The sequence below is a fragment of the Lates calcarifer genome, linkage group LG7_2 (assembly GCF_001640805.2).
Source record: "Lates calcarifer isolate ASB-BC8 linkage group LG7_2, TLL_Latcal_v3, whole genome shotgun sequence".
Classification (NCBI taxonomy): Eukaryota; Metazoa; Chordata; class Actinopteri; family Centropomidae; genus Lates; species Lates calcarifer.
This window is the reverse complement of record NC_066854.1, coordinates 7,356,689-7,374,705: the sequence shown is the minus strand read 5'-3', so window position 1 is coordinate 7,374,705 and position 18,017 is coordinate 7,356,689. Positions and strand designations below refer to the sequence as shown.

The window sequence follows — 18,017 nt, the reverse complement described above, 5'->3', positions numbered from 1 at the left end:
AAAATCTTTAATGTTATCCTCTGAATATGATCATTATTTTACCAAAGGTAGAGCAAGGTTATATATTATTCTTATAACCGACAGCACTTTGGGACAATGAACTTTCCTCAGTGTTAAGAGCCTTCCAGGGGCCACACCAAATGTATAATTTAGCTCTTTAATGATCAGTTTTATGACTGTAGTTAAGTTGCTACAGGTTAGCACAAGTGGTGTTTTTGATCCAGCACAGAGGGAGGTGTGTAGGGGGGTTGTGGTCTGCCCCTATCCCCCTTTTGTCCTGGTGAGGGGGTATCTTTTCCCTCTTTTCAGTAAATATGTTCCTAACAAGACTCTGGCCCTGACTCATTCTGTTCCATCTAGTGCAGGGTAACGTCCTCTGGGCACAGGTCAAACTCTGCTTGGGGGCATTTCTCACACAGTAAACCTGGACCAGGGACAGCAGCATGTTGTCCTTCCTCCTCAACCTTCTCTGCCCCATTTAGAGTTAGGTATGGCCATCTGAAGAGGTCGGAGGATTGTTTTTCCTCCACCCTCCTCCTCAGCAGAGATAAGAGGGATTCATTTTCCTGTATCAAAACTACAAAGACTCTCTAATCTAATCAAGTGTGTGCCCTTTGCGCGCGTGTGTGTGTGTGTGTCTGAGTGTTTTTTACATGTATAAGTGCATGTTTGCAGATTTGTTGATGGGATGAAGTTTCCAGGTTCCTCTATCTCTGACATTTAGAACCCAACAAGAAGAAACTGGAGCAGGTCGTGTTGTTTTGGTCTCTGAAAATATCCCCTGTGTCAGTGTTGTGTGAAGCGGCGTGTTGGGTCATTACGACCATGATCCCTCTTTCATCTCAATAGAGGTCGTGATGTGGAGGCAGCGCGTGAAGCCGGGGTGGGGTGGGGGGGCTCTGCCATGGAGAGTAGAGGTGATGCGGGGGGAGGAAGCAGAATGACGGGAGCGAGCGAGCACGGCCCAGTGCACGTGCACATACGTAGAACTCCCTCGCGCACGTGCTTTTCTCTCATTGAGTCAAGCTTACCATACAGAGAGCAAGAGCGGGAAACGGGTAATTTAACCTTCAAAATAAAAGCTTAAAAGAAATTGAAATCCACTCGACTAATAATAAAAGTTCTTCATTGATTGCTATTGATAACTGCTGTCCTCTTATTAGTAGTAGTAAGGATAGAATCTACTAATGTGTTCATTAATTTGTAAAGACATGTAAAGTAAAGGAATGTTGCAACATTTTGTATTAAATCAATCAAACGTCAGCGAATGTTTCCATTATAAAGACAAAATAAACATGCAAAAAAACTATTGTGTGAGTCACCAATGAACACAAATAATCTAATAATATCAATAATAAGAATATTATAAATACACATTTTAAAGCAAGAAATTAATTTGAATTAATTAATTTGAATTACACTGGCATATATGCACCAATAGTTCATCATTAGTCTTATTTTGAAATTGTCGCCCAGAAGTCCTTTTTTCATATTGTAGCTGACTTCATACCTCTCTCTCTCCCTCTCTCAGTGTAAACTCAGCAGGGTAATTTGAGCAAACGGGGGAAGGCGGGGGAGGGGAGAGGAATAAAAACCAAACAGCAGTCAGTCAGTGGTGTGTGTGTGAGAGAGAGAGAGGGAGAGAGAGGGAGAGAGGGAGGACAGGAGGGAACAGAGACAGAAAAGACGCCCAGCCTCGCACGTGGAGGAACAAACGGAGCTTCACTTCAGAGAGAGGGAGACAACACTTAGAAAAATAAGTCATCGCTGCTTCCTCATGGATGTGGGGGTGAGACACAACAATGCTCCTTGAGGAGCCCAATATGTGACTGTGGAGGCACAGGAAAGACGCGCTTTTTGTTCTCTACTGTCACTGACTGAGAGGAAAAAGCCGGAAAGTGGGCGCACAGGGAGAGAAGGGTCATGGAAAACCTCTGGAGGAGGAGGAGGACGCAGGCGGGGAGGTGGAAATGGCTGAGAAGCTCGCTCCTGCTTTGTTTATTCACTGGTAAGTTTTTTTGTCTAATCAATTTTAATGCTCCTCCACCTTTTCAACCACCTAGGTGTTAATAATTCACCTTTAGTTTAGCTTTAATGGCACTTCTTTGCGTTTAATAAATGATGATCCTCCAGCCTGGGAGAAGAGCTGCTGGAGAAGAAGGTGAAGTGTTGAGAAAATCTTTAAAAAATCAGTAATTATATGATATTTCTTAATCAGGAAACCAAAAGCTCCTTCAAAATAAGATGCAGCCAGAACATGAAAACTGCTGGAAAACTTTTCAACTGAGTCAAGTCTGTGGTACAGTGCTGCGAAGGGAGAAGGAGGTGGGGGTGGGAGTTGGTGTGTGTAAAAAGGGGGTGGAGGTTGGGTGGTGGAGGACATAGTGCCATTGTCTCCCAGCGTGTGGAGAGACAGGAGCCAGGACCTCTGAGGACCACCCAGACAGAGCACCAGGAGTCTGCTCATGGGGGACCTCCCTATGGCTATTTACATGGAAATATCACAGCTTTTTAAACAGGGGTGTAGTGTTCAATTAAAAAGGTGGGTTGACTGTGACCTCCATCATAAAGGAAGCATCCATCAAAACTTGCCTCAGTTACAAAAAAAGCACATTTTCCCTTTTTATTTTCACTTGTAGACTTTCTTGCAGGGGGAGGGGGGTGTGTGTTTTCTCCACTGCACCCTCCTGCAGTAATTAAAGGAGGCACTCTGCTTTCTTTCCTCAGCTACCTTCTACCTGTGTGTGAGTCAAGCAATGCCTGGAAATGTGCATATATGCCTCCGGGCACACATCATCTGAGTGAGTGATTGCTGAGAGAAAGCAGATCCAAGGCAAAGACAGACACACATGCGCAGGCTGGGCTAGGTTTTCTTTGCAGAGTCCTCCCTCGTTTTGAAGTGTGCTGGGTTGTGAAAGACCCTCGGCGGCTAGAAACACAAATCTCGCAGCCTCAAGAGCAGGGCGGGGTGGGTGGGGGGGGTAAAAGCCTTCAGATGAAAAAAGGAGCTCGTGTTTGTGGCAGCAGGTTGGGACGAGTACACTGAGGGAGGCACAGCTGTGTGTACAATGCTTTTGAATGTAGAGGCTTTGGCTGAGCTGGTGGGGGGAGGAGGGGGGTAAATGAACCACATTAATCACACACAAACACACACACACACGCACACTGGCATGTAACAGATCCTGCAAATGCCACGTCTCCTCATGGCAGGAACAAGAGCGTTAGATGTAAAATCATCATGCCGGATCATGAATTGCGTTGGTGTGCAAGTGGCGTTAGCTCTCAAAAGCATCTTAATTTGACCCCCCACACAAATGCACGCCAGTCATGCTGTGGCCTATTCTAATGACTTCCCACTCGAAAAGTAATTAATTCAATAGCTGGATCGCTGTGGCTCACGATCCTGCGTCCATCATCGTGCACAGTTTTCACACTGTCTCTGGCCACAGTTTTGAAGTAACCTCTAACTCCTGAGCAGCTTAATGTTGCAGTTAAAGGGATACTCCAGCAACTTAGTGTTACTATTCATAAAGACAGGATTCACAGGAAAGGGCAAGTTTGCAGCAGAAAAGGTTGTGATAGCCTTATTTTTAGTTTTCTAGTATGGCCCAAGCTCCAGTAACACTGGATCCCACACTTCCCATAATGCATCTCTGCCTAGTGAATGTCCATGCTATTCAAAAATCCATACCTCCAGTTTGTAACAAATGCTTTCTGCTAATGGTTTGCAGTCAGTTCTTTATATTTGTCGGTCTGCAGTGAAAAATTATGTTCATCATTGATTCATTACCTCAACGTATCAATTAAACATTTGGAAGAATAGAAAAGTAGTGAAAAATGGGCATTTCAATGTCCAACAACACAAATCATCATCTACAAATTGCATTTTTTTGTCCGACTAACAGTTGAAAACTTAAATATATTCAAACAAAACAAATAAAAGCAGCAGATCTTCACATTTGAGAAGCAGGAACCAGTTTATATTTGTCATTTTTGTCTGAGAAACGACCCAAACAATTAAGCGGTTCTCAAAATTAGCCTCATTTCCTGCAGAATGACTCGTCATTTAGTAGACAGATTGTTGTAGCTCAGATTTCTATCTTAAAATCGACTGTCGGAATAGTGTACATGTGTAAATCAGTTGCTGAAATCCAACAAGTTTTGTCCATATCCCTGCATGAATACTCATCATAACCTCCTGACCAGACAAACCAACAAATGAGCAAAACCATTCACAAAATATCCTCTGTCACGGAACTTCAAGAGCAGCACACTTCTGGCAACGAAATCTGGTCCAGACTCATTAATAATGACATTCCATCTTAGGAAACATGCTAATTTTTCAGACTGTGTCATAGATTGGTCTGTCAGATTCAGCCAGTTTTCTGCCTACAGTGTTTGATCCAGCCTGTCGACCATGTGGGCTGATCTGCTGCCTCAGTCAGCCTGAGCATGGAAAAATAAATCATGCATGTCTACTATTAAGTCAGCGAGATGCTGCATAACAGTCACATGGCAACGGTCCCTCGTTGTCATGTAATCAATATACCATATTATATATTATTTGTGATCAAAGCTCTCATGAATCCATTGGTAATCGTGATCTGAATTCGAGTGAAGGGGAGAATCACAATGATGGCAGACTGAAGTTTGAGCCTTTGTGTCCTGTAAGTGGAAACTTAATCCTGATCTGACCTGATATTTAAATAAACCTTAAATAAGGTAATAGAGGCTAGCAGTGGTGGCTGGGTTAACTGGAACAAAACCCAAGCCTAACTGCTCTACAGGTATTGATAGCTTCTTTTTAAAAAGTGCGTCTCATAATAAATCAACTGTCTACATGCTTTTAAAACTCTTTGAAGGTATAAATAGAGGCTGCTGGTCAAGGTTGTGTGCTGACTTAATAGTTTCTTTTAAGACCATAAGCTGACACTTAATGACGTCTTAACATCTTGAAATATATCTGTGCTGCAGAGTTCTTTTTTTTTTTTTTCTTGTAACCCTGTTCACCCAAAAAACGTAGCATGTTATTTTATACTCGATTATTTCACTGAAGAGCTTAATGTGTTTCTTAAAGACTTTCTTACAGGCTTCATCTGTGCAGATGACTCTCCTCTGTTTTCTATTCTATCTACCAGCACTCGGGGGAATCGCTGGCGACTTGTGGTTCCACTAAATTAAACATCTTGCATAGCAGATTCATAGGAGTGTGTGGATGTGTGTGTTGCAGGTGGCACTGAGGCCCAGTGTGAAGGCTGTATAGAGTATTGCTGCGATGGATCGCCGCCTTTCTGCTGCTCCTACTACGCCTATGTAGGGGATGTCCTCTCGTAAGTTCATAAAAAAAATTTGCTCCTTATTTAAAAGTATTAAACGTGTTATATGTAAGTCTTTGCTATTGCTACATGGGTAGCTTACCAAGAGCCTCGGCCATTGTTGCATTTACAAGACTTAATTTGCGTAGAGGAAAGGGAGCGATAGAACTAGAAGCAAAGCTGTCAACACTGGCATTGCTTTCCACTGCTGGAGACAGCTCTTGGCAAGTAAAAGAATGAAGTTTTTGCTACACCTCTAAATAAATGGCTGTTAATGCTAATGCTAGCTATGTAGTGATAGCAAAAACATGCACATATCACCTTTTTAAAGGGTTTTAACGTTAACTGGTTTGTTATTCACCGTAGAAAGAAACTTCAACATTAGCAATATTATAAAGATGGCAACTTTCTGTCATCACCAGCTCTGTCTGTGATGACTTCTTTGTGTCTAAGTATAGCTCATCACTCAGTACAGGTGTTGCCATTGACGAATCTGTTTGTCAGACACCTTCATGAGGATAAAATAGTGACTGACTCAAGGTCTCGGTGCAGCTGCCCACTCGTTACCAGCCTTGGTTGGCAGAGAACTCAAGTTACCTTCATCACATTGCTATTTTATACCTTTTCAGTTCTCTAACAGACACACAAATATGCGATTCAAGCTCTTGGAAGAAAGTGCACAGCAATTCTGCCGCTCCCCTTACCAAATAGTTTTTTTTTTTTTTTTTTTTCCAAACGAAGGATCTTTCAGTGTTATTCTGTTCTGTGACAGTGCTAGTTTGAACAAAATTTGGACACACAAACATTTAGCTGCGTTATCTGGACACACACGTAGCTTTGGTGCAGTTCTGTTTCTGTCGGTAGCTTTCAAGTGAGAGAGAGCAACTAAGTCACACACCAGCTGTCTTTTAACGCGTCAGAAGACTCTTCAGAAGATCTGACCTTTTGACCTCTTCAGACTTGATTCAGCACAGCTGCTTTAACACTTTCACCTAGTTCTCAGACTTCTGTTTCCTTTAGTAAAAGCTGTGTTTGTTTACATAAGTGATACAACTGAGAAATATTCTAGATGCAGAATCTTGAATGGTTTGGAAAAAGTCACTTTGCGGCTCTTGAAAGCAGCCAGCGCTGAATCCTTCGTGCTGACTAACACAGACTATGAAGATGTAACAAACCTGTTAATTATGCGTGTTTTTCTATTTGATAGTGCCAATTCGCAGACTCCTCTGCAGTGCAACACACCACACACACACCAGTGCGCACAGGCTCTGTCACACTGTCACACACGTTGCGCGTACACGCATCACACAGCTGAGTTACATCAGATGCTGCAGTCCATCTCCATGGCAGCAACTTAGAAGTATTGGTAGCATGTCTGTTTGAGACAGCTGCCTCCTCTCACACTTGACTGGGTGGCTCACGATGTGTGTGTGTGTGGTTTGTGTGTGTGTGTGTGTTCCAGGGGCACCGCCATCTCCGGTATCGTTTTCGGCGTGGTGTTTTTGATGGGGGCAGTGGCTGCCTTGTTCCTGTGCGTGTGTATGTGCATGAAGAACGGGCGGGGAGCCCGGGTCGGCGTGTTCAGCACCTCCTACATCAACACTGTGACCCAGGGTTATCCAGGTGGGTCTACAGGAACACACACACACACTTAAAGGATGTACACAAGGATGTACACAGTTGACCTTAAAACGTTCTTATTACTGATATCTTAGGAATCAATACATTATTTATCTATGTTATTAAAGCATTTGGTACAACTTATGAACTCTTTAAAGTAATGACTTTTTCTTTATGGTCAGAACATGACAAACATTTTCTAAAGAGTGGAACATTTCACAAATCTGAGGGAGAAAAACAATTATAATGATGAAATCTAACCAAACAAATCTAAATTCTAACTTGTGTGCTGCATATCTTCATTCCTGTCAGTGTGTGATTCATTTCTGCGACTGCTATCTAAGCATGGAAATTAATTATATCAAATATTTGTTATATTTCTATAAAGGAAAGTTACATCATCGTTTTATGTCGGCATGTAGAATTATATTGAGATAATTACCATCATTTTATCACCGAGCCAAGTCGTATTTAAAGCCATAAATGCCATGAATTTGATTGCTTGTATATAACCTGAACGTTTTGTGGTTTAGGACTGTTGGTTGATGGTTGGTCTTGGTGTTTTTCCAAAACTAACAGGCAGATTAATTCATAGGGATAATAATCATTAGCTGCAGCCCCTCTTTATATAATATCACTTATTAGGAAGTGGTTCCTACTTATTTATAAGTGGCTTTATGGTGACTGGCTACACTTTGCACACAGAGTGGCCCATTACACAGATTCTGCTACAGTGACACCTTATCGCCTGACCTCAGGCTACCACAAATGAAAACAGTAGATGTGGGGGAAAAAAGTAGGTGTTCTGTGTTATGGGGTCCACCTTGGCCTTGAGCATCATTCTACTATGAGAGAGCTGATTGTTTTCAGAATGTAAAGGCTTCAGACCATAACTGCCTTTTGAAAATCACATAAATACACCTCATTTCCCCACCACTTCTTGCTTTAGCATGTTTTCTTTTCCTCTCCATTCTCACTGTTTCACACCTGGTACACCCCATTCCCGGTTGAAGGGAGCGTACGACTTCAATGTCCCCGCATTTTCCTCGCAAGTACTTTGTCTGCACATCAGAGTCGGTACTCTGTGACACTCTCCAGCCCCAGGAATGCTGCTTTTTTTTTCTGGGCCTCATCATTTATTTATCACGTTTCATTCTCCTCGGCGTATCGCCTTCATGCAACACTGGACCGCCATTCTTTGCTCTGCCCTGCAGCTCTGATCATGTTTCATAAACATGCTCTAACATACAAAGCGCTGCAGTATGAATAAATATGTATGCAGCTACAGTGACATGAATTATTTTGTAACTTCACACTTCACGTGAGGTGCTGTTGTGCTATTATTTTCCCGCTCCACTGCTACAAAGATGAATTATATTCCTCTATGTTTTTCACTGATTTAGTAATTAGTGTTTATATTATTCATTGGTTTAATTTAAGTATCAGTGCCTTTAAAGGTATAAAATATTCATTAAGTTGCTTTCACCTGAGCTTCACGGCCGTTTCAGAGCAGCACTGGGCTTTTTAAACCAAAGCTTCTCCTTTAACATGTTAGACTGTGAGTTATTAATAATAATAGTGTCATAAATGTGAGGTTTTGCTGATGCAACCCCTCAGTTTGGAGCAGGAACTTCATTCATCTTTGCTTTTCATCTCTGCTGCTTTGATATTTCAGTGAATAATGTAAGTCCCCCTGCTGAGACTGATGCATTGTGGTCAACAAAACTGCTCCTTGGTGCCTTTTTTTTTTCTTTTCTTTCTTTTTTTGACAGTCTTCAGTCCTTTTCTGTAGAGAGTGCAGTTCCTCAGTTCAGCCACTAGAGGGTGTAACTATCCCATCTAACTCCTTATAAAATGGGGGCAGGAATACTGAGCTTAAATGGGCTTTTAAATTCACCAAACAGCATGTGAGGTTTGAACTTAGGGAAGAAATAAATGTTTTTTTTTTCAGCTAACAAATGCTTCTTTATTTCTGTCTGGAATTCAGGTCCTCCACCTCCATACACCTACGACTACGAGATGTACCCTCCCTCTCTGCGACCACCGCCTTACACCCCGACCCAGCCTCGGCCGGCCAACTACTCCCCTCCTCCTCCTTACCCCGGCTGTGCCCGCAAGTGAATCCCCCGCCCCCTCTGCCACCCAGATCGTCCAGCGGGCCCAGCTCAGAGGGTAGTCTCCTGGCCTGGTTTCTGCAGAACCTGGAGGTGGCTGGACCCACACAAATATCCACATTAAAACAAAAAGGGTGGCCCAGTGCAATAGTGCTCAGCCGGAGTCTGGACCGACTGATGGGGAAGTGCATAATAATTTAAAGCTGTGGGTCAGGATGCCCAAAGAAGGCCCCAACATGTGCACGTCCTGATAGACTTTAACCATTAGCAGCCCTGCTAGCCTGCAGCCAGTACTTCTTCCCCCACTAATAACCAATATCCTTATCCATCCCCGCCTGTGCACATCAAAGCCAGTGTGCCGCTTTGATGAAGGTGAAGACCACTTTTGTCAGCAGTGGAGGGGAAGCTCACATCACCAGAGGAGAAAGGTGTTTCCAGGAGACAACGAATATTCTGCTTTTATGGAACATTATACACCACCTCCTTGATTTATGCCAGTAACTGAGGTGGAAGTTGATGATTAAAGCTGTTTTTAAAAAAGTCAGGTCTGGACCTGTTATGAGTAGAAACAAAGACTTGAATATAATGCGTAATAACACTGACCTTTAATGGCATGGGCAGTTTGACAGGACTGAGGTAGTTGGGTTATTGCCTTACTTGAAACAATGTGAGGGTGAAAACTGAACTGGGGTCACATCAAGTTCAGTTTGAACCACAGTGGATTGTCTTTGTAAAGGAGAGAAACTGTAAATCTTTTGCCTTTTAAGAGACGCTTGAAAATTGTGAAGCATTCATCACTTGAATTGCAGTTGTAGGCAAATTAAGTTTTATAATTGGAGGTGAATTGACCTCACTGTGCTACGACAGATTCATGTGATGGATGACTGTGAATGATGGAAGGGATTTAACTGTATTAATAATGAGTCAGGTAAATGATTATTTTAAGTGTTTTCTTATTGTTTCAGTGACTGTGTTGTAAATTAAACGTGATTAAAACGTGACTTTTTTTTAAAGTATGAACACTGACGTCTTCAGTCTCTATTTATTCATATGAATAATTAACAATGTGTGCGCGCGTGTGCATAAAAAATAAAAAATGTGTGTGTGTGTGTGTGAGCGCATATCCTTTGTGTATGTGTGTGTGTTAATCCCACTCCGCTGTGGTCAGGTGATCCGGCGCTGAGCAGCTGTGCAGCCTCGGTATCGCTCACCATCAGACAACGGGAGTCACCGGCGCCGAACACACTCAGTTTCTCACCCCCGACGTTTTAAACGTTTAAACAGCTCGGTGAAAACGTTGCTTTCGGGAGCGTCGTGTCAGCGAAACGACATGGGGTACCGAGTAGCTTTACTGCTGCTGGCTGTGGTGGCCTCGACTCTGGCTGCCGAGGTAAGAAAAATCTGTTTTTTGTGTGTGTGAGAGAATTTGTAGTATTTTCCACCATATTGTTGCTCTCGGTCAAGATAGCTACAGCTAGATACGACAAGACCGGAAGCTGAGCGGTTGTACCTTCAGAACTAAAGCTTTGGATACGTTAAAATGAACGAGCAAGGAGAGAAATAAAAATCAGGCAGTTTAGATTTTATCAAATCCGCTGATGAAACTGTACCAGATCACAAATAAATCTATGCCCATATGATATTTAGTGTATTAATCTGCTGTTGCCTGTGTTACTTGCAATGTCACTCTTAGATGAATTTGACAAAGAAAATGACTACGAAATTACTTTTAATTATAATGTATATATATATTATAATATTCATGTAAATTTACACCCCTTGTAATTTCCACACTGGTCTATTGGACACAGTGTACTTAAAGAAAAAACTACAAATCGTTAGCCTCTAGTTTTATATTGAAAGTTTTAACCGGAAGTATCATTGAAAAATCTGTCTAGCTTGGCACTGATTGTAAACGGATATTTCTAAACCAGAGAATGCGCACTGTTTATAACGATATCACGCAACCAATGAGAGATTTATTTTGTATTTGTCAGTGTTTTATTTGTAATGAGTCTCCTTAGAAGCACTTGATGTAGATAAAGACCGCGTATTTAATCTAAATACCCTGTTCCCGATGCACTCCGTAATGTCTTTTCTCGGGCGAAGTCTCCCTTTAAGCCCGTGGTAACTGATTTATTGAGACTGTGTGACAACAGAGAGTGTGTCCGACAGCCTTGATTTAAAGCACAAAACCATCATGTGTCCTCCTTCTTTGTGTGAAACCGAGAAAGCAACTTGTTTTTCTCTAATTTAAAAAACAAACAAGTTAGGTTTGTCAACAAATGATTTAGCCTCAATAATGCTGCGGAAATGATACTGAACGGTGCGGTTGTGAAACGGTTATTTAAAGGTAATTTCGTGTTAATTCAATCTCGTTAAACTCATTACAGTGAATACATGACAAGCGTATTGTCTCATTTTCCATATCCCGAGGGCTAATTTTAAGGGAGTGGGCGTGTTTTGGGAATGATAATAAGTCAATAAGACATCTTGTTCCCTCGTATCGAAGACTTGACGCCAGATTCCGGTTTAAACAAAACAAATAAACCCGTGAAAATAACCCTAACCACGGAAAAGTAACATTATTGACGCTCTCCCACATATTTCAGTCAGATGGTAGAGAATAGAGAAGTAAGATGGCGGCGGTGCACTGCAGCATTTATCGAGGGGTCGAGAAACTGGGAAGCCAACAGGAGCTGTGACTGTCATTGTTGCCTTTCAGGCTCTTTTTTTTTTATCCAGCGTAGAGTTTGGTGTTATAATAGTCACATTGGAGATGTATTAAATTTTTAAATAATGTCTTTACAGTGGTTTCACCTAATCACTGCTCATCCATTTTCAAGCGTCTTTACCAAGAATATCGCTTTGTGAATATACACTGCAAAAAATATCTATTTTTTTAACATTTCATTGACTCGATTTTGTGGTAGTATCTAAAGAAAATGTCAACATTCGCATTAATTTAACCAAATTCAGCCATTTTCAGCGCAGGTAGATTTGTTAAAACATCCTGTCATCATTCTCAGTTAGGTCAGTCTCTTCACACTACCAGTAAATCTTTTGTTTTAGTTCCTCTTTTTGAAGGCAGGGTACTGAAATTTGTTTAGACAAAATCCCCCAAACAAATAAAATACCACTTGAATCAAAGGGATTTCCCCTACTGGGAAGTTTTCACTCATTTTAATGAATGATTTTAACACCTACGATTTGTGCCACTGATGTGAATCTTGTTAAGGTGGATATTATTTACAGTGTGGTCTTGTGGGGAGATAAATTACACATTCCCGTGACCACCAGTAGCCACATTGTTTCAGATAGGACCTGCAATCGTGGTTGAGAATCAGCTGCAGTTCAGTGTTGTCTTTAGTTGGAACCATTATTGGTTTTGTACACGATAAAGGTGTTATTTGTAATAGATCAATAGTGGCAAACAGGGGCTGTTATACTCCATTTAGTCCTCTTGTTTTTGCTGTTTGGGTCATTTTCTATTTATTTTTCATTCAAATGAATCAGGTAAAGTGTGGCAGCTGACGTTCATTGTTTCCTGCATGTAGCCTATAATCAGTGCAGCTGGAATGAATACTTTGGGCTGCTCATCAAGCAAACCATAAGCTTTGCTCAGAATCCATTGCTTACATTGCTTAAGACGGTCTTTACCCTTTGAGTCCTGTATTTGCATTATCAGCATCAAAGGCAGAAGTGATGAAATCTGCTAGAAGTTGTTTAAAATTAGAGGAAGTATATCATCAAGATTAAATCGAACTTGAAAATGAAATGTTGCAAGTATTTGATCTTGTTAGGGCTTGTTTATATCCTTCATTAGTGCCCCATGCATACGCACACACACACACTTCTAAACACACAGCCCTAGGAAGCTGCTTTTCCTGACGGGCCCGCCCTGTACACGCAGGCCGGAGTGTGGAGCGTGGGAGTTGGATGCCAGCCTTTGTGTGTTTGTAAATCCTTGGGAAATGGCTCTTGGATGGGTGCAGGCAGCCTGTTTGTGTGCATACTGCAGTCTTTCAGCCTGGGGCAGACTAGCCCTCTCCCCTTATTAGTGAGCCTTAATGCCATTATGCCTGTTGGCACTGCCAGTGTTTCTCTCTCTGGCACCTTCTCTGCTGCTCACGCTGCAGTTTCAATTCGTTAAAGGAGAAAACCCCCACCACCACCACCCCCACCCAACAATGGTATTATCTCCTCTTGCTTTCCAATTTCTCATTTTGCTTTTTATTGTATCCTCTTTGGCCCGTCTCACCTGTACTACCTCAGTTAGTAATTTTGCAGAATGGCTTTCGACAACCCCCCCAGAGAAAGACTTTGAACTTTACGCTTACCCCAGACTCCTGGTGCACTTGTAGATAGAACAGCAACAACAGAAGCGGTGTGAGACTATTTGCGGTCCAGAAACCTTTTATCAAAATTCACCATGTTTTATGTCTGTGCTGTATTCAGGTCAGCTCAGGATAATGTCAGTGAATAATTCAATTTCTCAATCTGTGGATTTTTTTTGTGATTGTGAAACTGACCTGGAAACAGAGACGCTCTAATTCTGGCTGACGCCATAAATGTGACATGTGCAAGTTACTTGTAATGTCACATCACTTGATAGAAAAGCATCTGCAGTTATTTGATAATTGAATAATAATTTAAAGGTGCTATTTGTAAATTTTGCTATCTCTACTTAGCCAACGTTAGCGTTAACAGCTGTTTACTTACCAGAAGAAAGATTGCAAGGTCAGCATCAAACTCACCTCTTTTCTTGTTCTCAAGGTAGCATGCTAACTAGCTAGCCCCAGCCATGCCAGCTTGTCTTGTCACTTTCCGATAGTGACTCGTGGCAGCATAGCTAGGTCTTCTATGATAGTAAATTAAATCACTTTGAATTTGGGACCAAAAGACAAAAATACATCTCCGTGGGCTTCTGGGAACTTGTGATACTTTCTATTTTGATAGTGACTAAAAAATAATAATTAAGTTTAAATGATGCCAAACATGCTGGTTTCAGATGCTAAAATGTGATAAGCTGATGCTTTTCTCTGTTGTTTCTCATTGTAAATTGAATATCCTTGGTTGGGACAAAAAACAGCAATCTGAAAGCTTCATCCTTGGGCTCTCAGAACTTGCAGAATTAAGAATGACAGGCACCAGTCCCACCAGTGACTGTGATGATATTAGTTTGTCCCGCTCTCCCTGTCTCTCCTCCTCTTGGTAAACAGTGAATATTGTCATGTTTCAGGACTGAATGTCCTCTTCATAATGAGACATGAAAGCCCTTTTTTCCACCACTCCCTGCTTTATTGTCTCTCTCCCATTTTCTATTTTTAATCCTTCATGTCCAAGCAGTGGTGCAAAGAGTTGGCTATAAAATTTTCCTTGTTCAAACAGCGAGCATTGTCCCGTCTTAGTTGTGTCAACAACAGCAATGTCACCGCGGCGCTCCCAATTAATGTTCCCCCTGCATCCCCCTCTGTCTGTCCTGGAGAAAAGAATTCCTGACCTTTTGATACTGTTGTTTCTATTGTCATGGTCACTCTGTCTTTTGGAGCTGCTCGTGCATCGCCCCTCTCCTCTGTCCACCTAATGAAACCACACGTTTCCCCAGTAGCGATGTAAATAAGGTGTTCATGGACACTGAGAAGAGCTATACCTGTTATCCTTTGCCTCCTCTTAGCATCTTAACTTTCGTTTTTGCCTTAGTAGTTGTCATTCTCACAGTCCTGAGTCTTCTTTGTGTGTCCGTGTTTTCCTACTGAAAGGTAACGTCCCCCCTTTTCAAAGCACGATAGGAATCTGGTGGGGCTGATTTCAGTGGTAACCGACCAGTGTGTGGCTCAAAGGCCTGCTTTGTGCAGTGCAACCTGGCCAACGTGGCCTCTGAATGAAACATTGAGAATACACGCCACAGGGTTTGGTCACATCCAACAAGCATGTAATAGTATCAGAATAAATCTGGGCTTCCTCTGCTGTTGACTGGAGAGGAGAATCAGATTTACAGCGGAGGTCTAGATGGAGATGTTGCTGAAGCTTGCTGAAGAGTGGCAGGAGGGCTAGCAGGTGCATCAGTTTTGAGAAGTATTGACAAGCTCATCCTGGGATCAGGATGAGTATCGGGATTGAACCCTATTCACCAACTGTCACCAAGAGCTAACTAGTGCCACACACATCTTGCCAAGCTGTAAAGAGAAACCCTTTTTGGCAGTTTTTGACCAGTACAATTTGGGGTGCCATCTTCACTGCCAAGACACAATGTGAATTATGCATACTGTGTACAAAATATTAGCACTCACTTACGCAGAGTTGTAAGCCAAGCCTCCTCTCCATCTTGCTCATGTCTTCCTCTTTATGACTGGCTCATAATTAGCTCTAATAGGTCAAACATGTACACAACCCTCGCTTTATTACTTGCTTGTCCCTGGGAACACAACATTCTCCCTCCCACATCTCATATTAGAGCAGCTCTCCCACCAGGCAGCACCATTCATCACCATTGGGCTGTTATTTCCATCTGTAAATATCAGCAGTGCGCCATGAAGACACACTCTTCATTTCACTGCTGCTGAGTAAGCAGCTGTTGATACAGAATCTGAATAATAAGCCGAGAAACAAGCCGCCCTGACCTGCGCAATTACTCAGCAGCAGCACAGAGTACATCCAGTTTCCACTTCATCAGTGAGGAAGCTGCACACACTCATACACACAAAGCCTTCTTTGAAAGCAGGTTCCTGATATTGCTTGTCAAGGCATCAATACTGCAGAGCTTTTATAGTCGCGACGCCATCGTAAGTGTCATGTGTCACAGGCAAGGTGTGTTGTATATGTCTTGTCACTGTGTGTGTGTGTGTGTGTGTGTGACTGACCTTCCCCTGAGAGTGTGATGATCTGACCGAGGCCAATACAGTCAAGTTTTAATCATGGCTTTACTCATCACTGATTATCAGTGTGTGGTGGATGAGGTAGTATATACATTTCTGTGTGTGTGTGTGTGTGTGGATTCACACATACGTGACTAAGGGGCGGTGCCACAATCAGTATATTATAATACCCGTTAGTCGTCTGGCATTGTGACTCAGACCTGCCCCGAGTTTCATGGTGCATCCTCCTGGCTTCTCTGCTGGAGTTCAGACTGGAGCAGTGTAATGAACTAAAGAAACTCAAGCTCACCTCTGAGCTCTCATTTAAAAAGAGAAGGGCCCAGCGGAGGACCTTTGTGCCAGGGAGTTTTGACATTTATTCTGGGTCCTGTGCAATAAAGAGTGATATGAAGTCAGCCTGTATATACTTTCAGTGAAACTAGTGCGGCACACAACACGTGTTACTTCTGCACGTCTCTGTGAGTGTCCTGGTGGTTTAGTGGAAGCACCCCAGGTTCAATTTGCAGGGAAGCCACTGGCTGTTAATAATAAGGGTAAAATAACCATAAAATGTATGTATCTGGGCAGGATTTACAAATTAAAAGTCCTATTGTATCTTATCTATCACACTCCAATTTTTGGATTAAGTATTTGCTCTGTCCTTGGTCCATGACCTGTGTAGAGAAAATGTGACATGTATTTGCTTTAAAATGTATTATATCTCTGCAGTTTAATAGGACAGATCCAAATAGAAGCTATTCACAAACACAATAGAGTTCCTCCAGAAGAACCATAGAAATATTTCCTGCAACCACGGTGGAGCTGGACTGTCTTTGCTCTCTTTTTCCTCCCCTACTTTCCATCGTTCTTATATTTTCATCCCTTCAACGCTCATTTTTCTCATTAAACGGATGCGTACCGAGAATCCACTCTGCCTCAGTACATCTGCTATTTCTGCAGAGGTTGCTGACTCATTATTTTAAAGATGGGCAATCTTTCTGAGCAAGTTACTTCTTAATGATGAAGCGCTTTCGTTTCGCCGCCTCCGTCAACTTGAAAATACCCCTGTGGGTCCTTGTTTTCGAAGGTGATATTCCTCAACACAGAAATGATCTCGTCTTCCCACCGAACACCGTCCTGGGTGTTCAGGGTTGCCATAGCAGTGGAGTCCTCCCCAGGTGCTTGCTACTTGGACTATAATTAGGTCGCTGTGTGTTATTCCCGTCGTTCCTCTCACCCGTCCCTCCCTCTCTCTCTTCTTACACCATTTTCCACCAGAATAGTTTCTTACTTTTCCTTTTTTTCACTGAAAGGTTGTGTCATCCACACAGCATGTTACTGATGTGCCGCATGCCCTCGGCCTGGGATTCACAGTTCACAGGGTTTATGAAACTAGTACCTCTCTGAGTCGGGCGACACACCATCAGTTGTCGGAGTCCAAGAGTGAAATTACAACGCTTGTTTGAAATGCCAAGTCCCGAGAATGTGTGTGTGTGTGTGTGTGTGTGTGGCTGAGGTGGGGATTGCAAATGAGAGCGATGAGTGATTTTGCCCGGAAAGCGGACAGGTACTCTTGACTGCACCCTGCTATTTCTGGATCAGTTTCCTGTTTGGTCTCCATTATTGAAGCGTACTTCCTGTGTTTGTTCGAGAGAAACGATGCAGAGCTATCTTGTGTGCGAGACTGGAAGTCATTGTGTAGGAAACCCCTCATTTTTGAAGTGACAGTATGCTTTGTGGAAAATACCCAAGTCACGTACAGTAAATTTCCATTTGGGATTTGTGAAATTTCTCATCTTGCTAAGATATACAACATTATTTCACAACAGTTATTCCAGTATTTAGTAATTTAACGCACAATTAAATTAAAGGTGAAGGTGGAAAACAGGGCGTCTTCAAGACCAGTTCCACTGGTGATTGTTTTCCTTTATGAAATTCTGACTGTGTCTCCAGTTTACCTGCCCATAACCACTAATGATGATTTCAGATATACACACCCATCAGCCCCAGGGCGCTGATTCACAAATGACTCCCAGTAACAACGCTGATGAGGGATGACTTCAACTCACAATCAGCCATGAAATCATTTTCTATTTAACTGCAAATGTAGT

General features: G+C 42.3%; 2 protein-coding genes across 3 annotated transcripts in view; both read left to right on the top strand.

Annotated features, from left to right (window-relative positions):
• Window positions 1-1,536: 1,536 nt before the first annotated feature.
• cyyr1 (cysteine/tyrosine-rich 1) lies at window positions 1,537-10,069 on the top strand. The gene is made up of 4 exons (XM_018660938.2): window positions 1,537-2,008; window positions 5,231-5,330; window positions 6,778-6,938; window positions 8,923-10,069. Exons 1-4 carry the CDS (start codon window positions 1,924-1,926, stop codon window positions 9,054-9,056), a joined length of 480 nt encoding a protein of 159 aa, XP_018516454.1. The 5' UTR covers window positions 1,537-1,923; the 3' UTR covers window positions 9,057-10,069.
• A 157-nt stretch (window positions 10,070-10,226) lies between these two features.
• Window positions 10,227-18,017, top strand: part of appa (amyloid beta (A4) precursor protein a) — a 32,454-nt gene continuing 24,663 nt past the window's right edge. The window contains exon 1 of one of the 2 annotated variants that reach the window (XM_051065957.1): window positions 10,227-10,439. In XM_051065957.1, the coding sequence (XP_050921914.1) occupies window positions 10,380-10,439 (60 nt within the window). In that variant the 5' untranslated portion in view covers window positions 10,227-10,379. The remainder of the gene's footprint in view (window positions 10,440-18,017) is intronic. The other variant, XM_018660880.2, reaches the window with a different exon arrangement.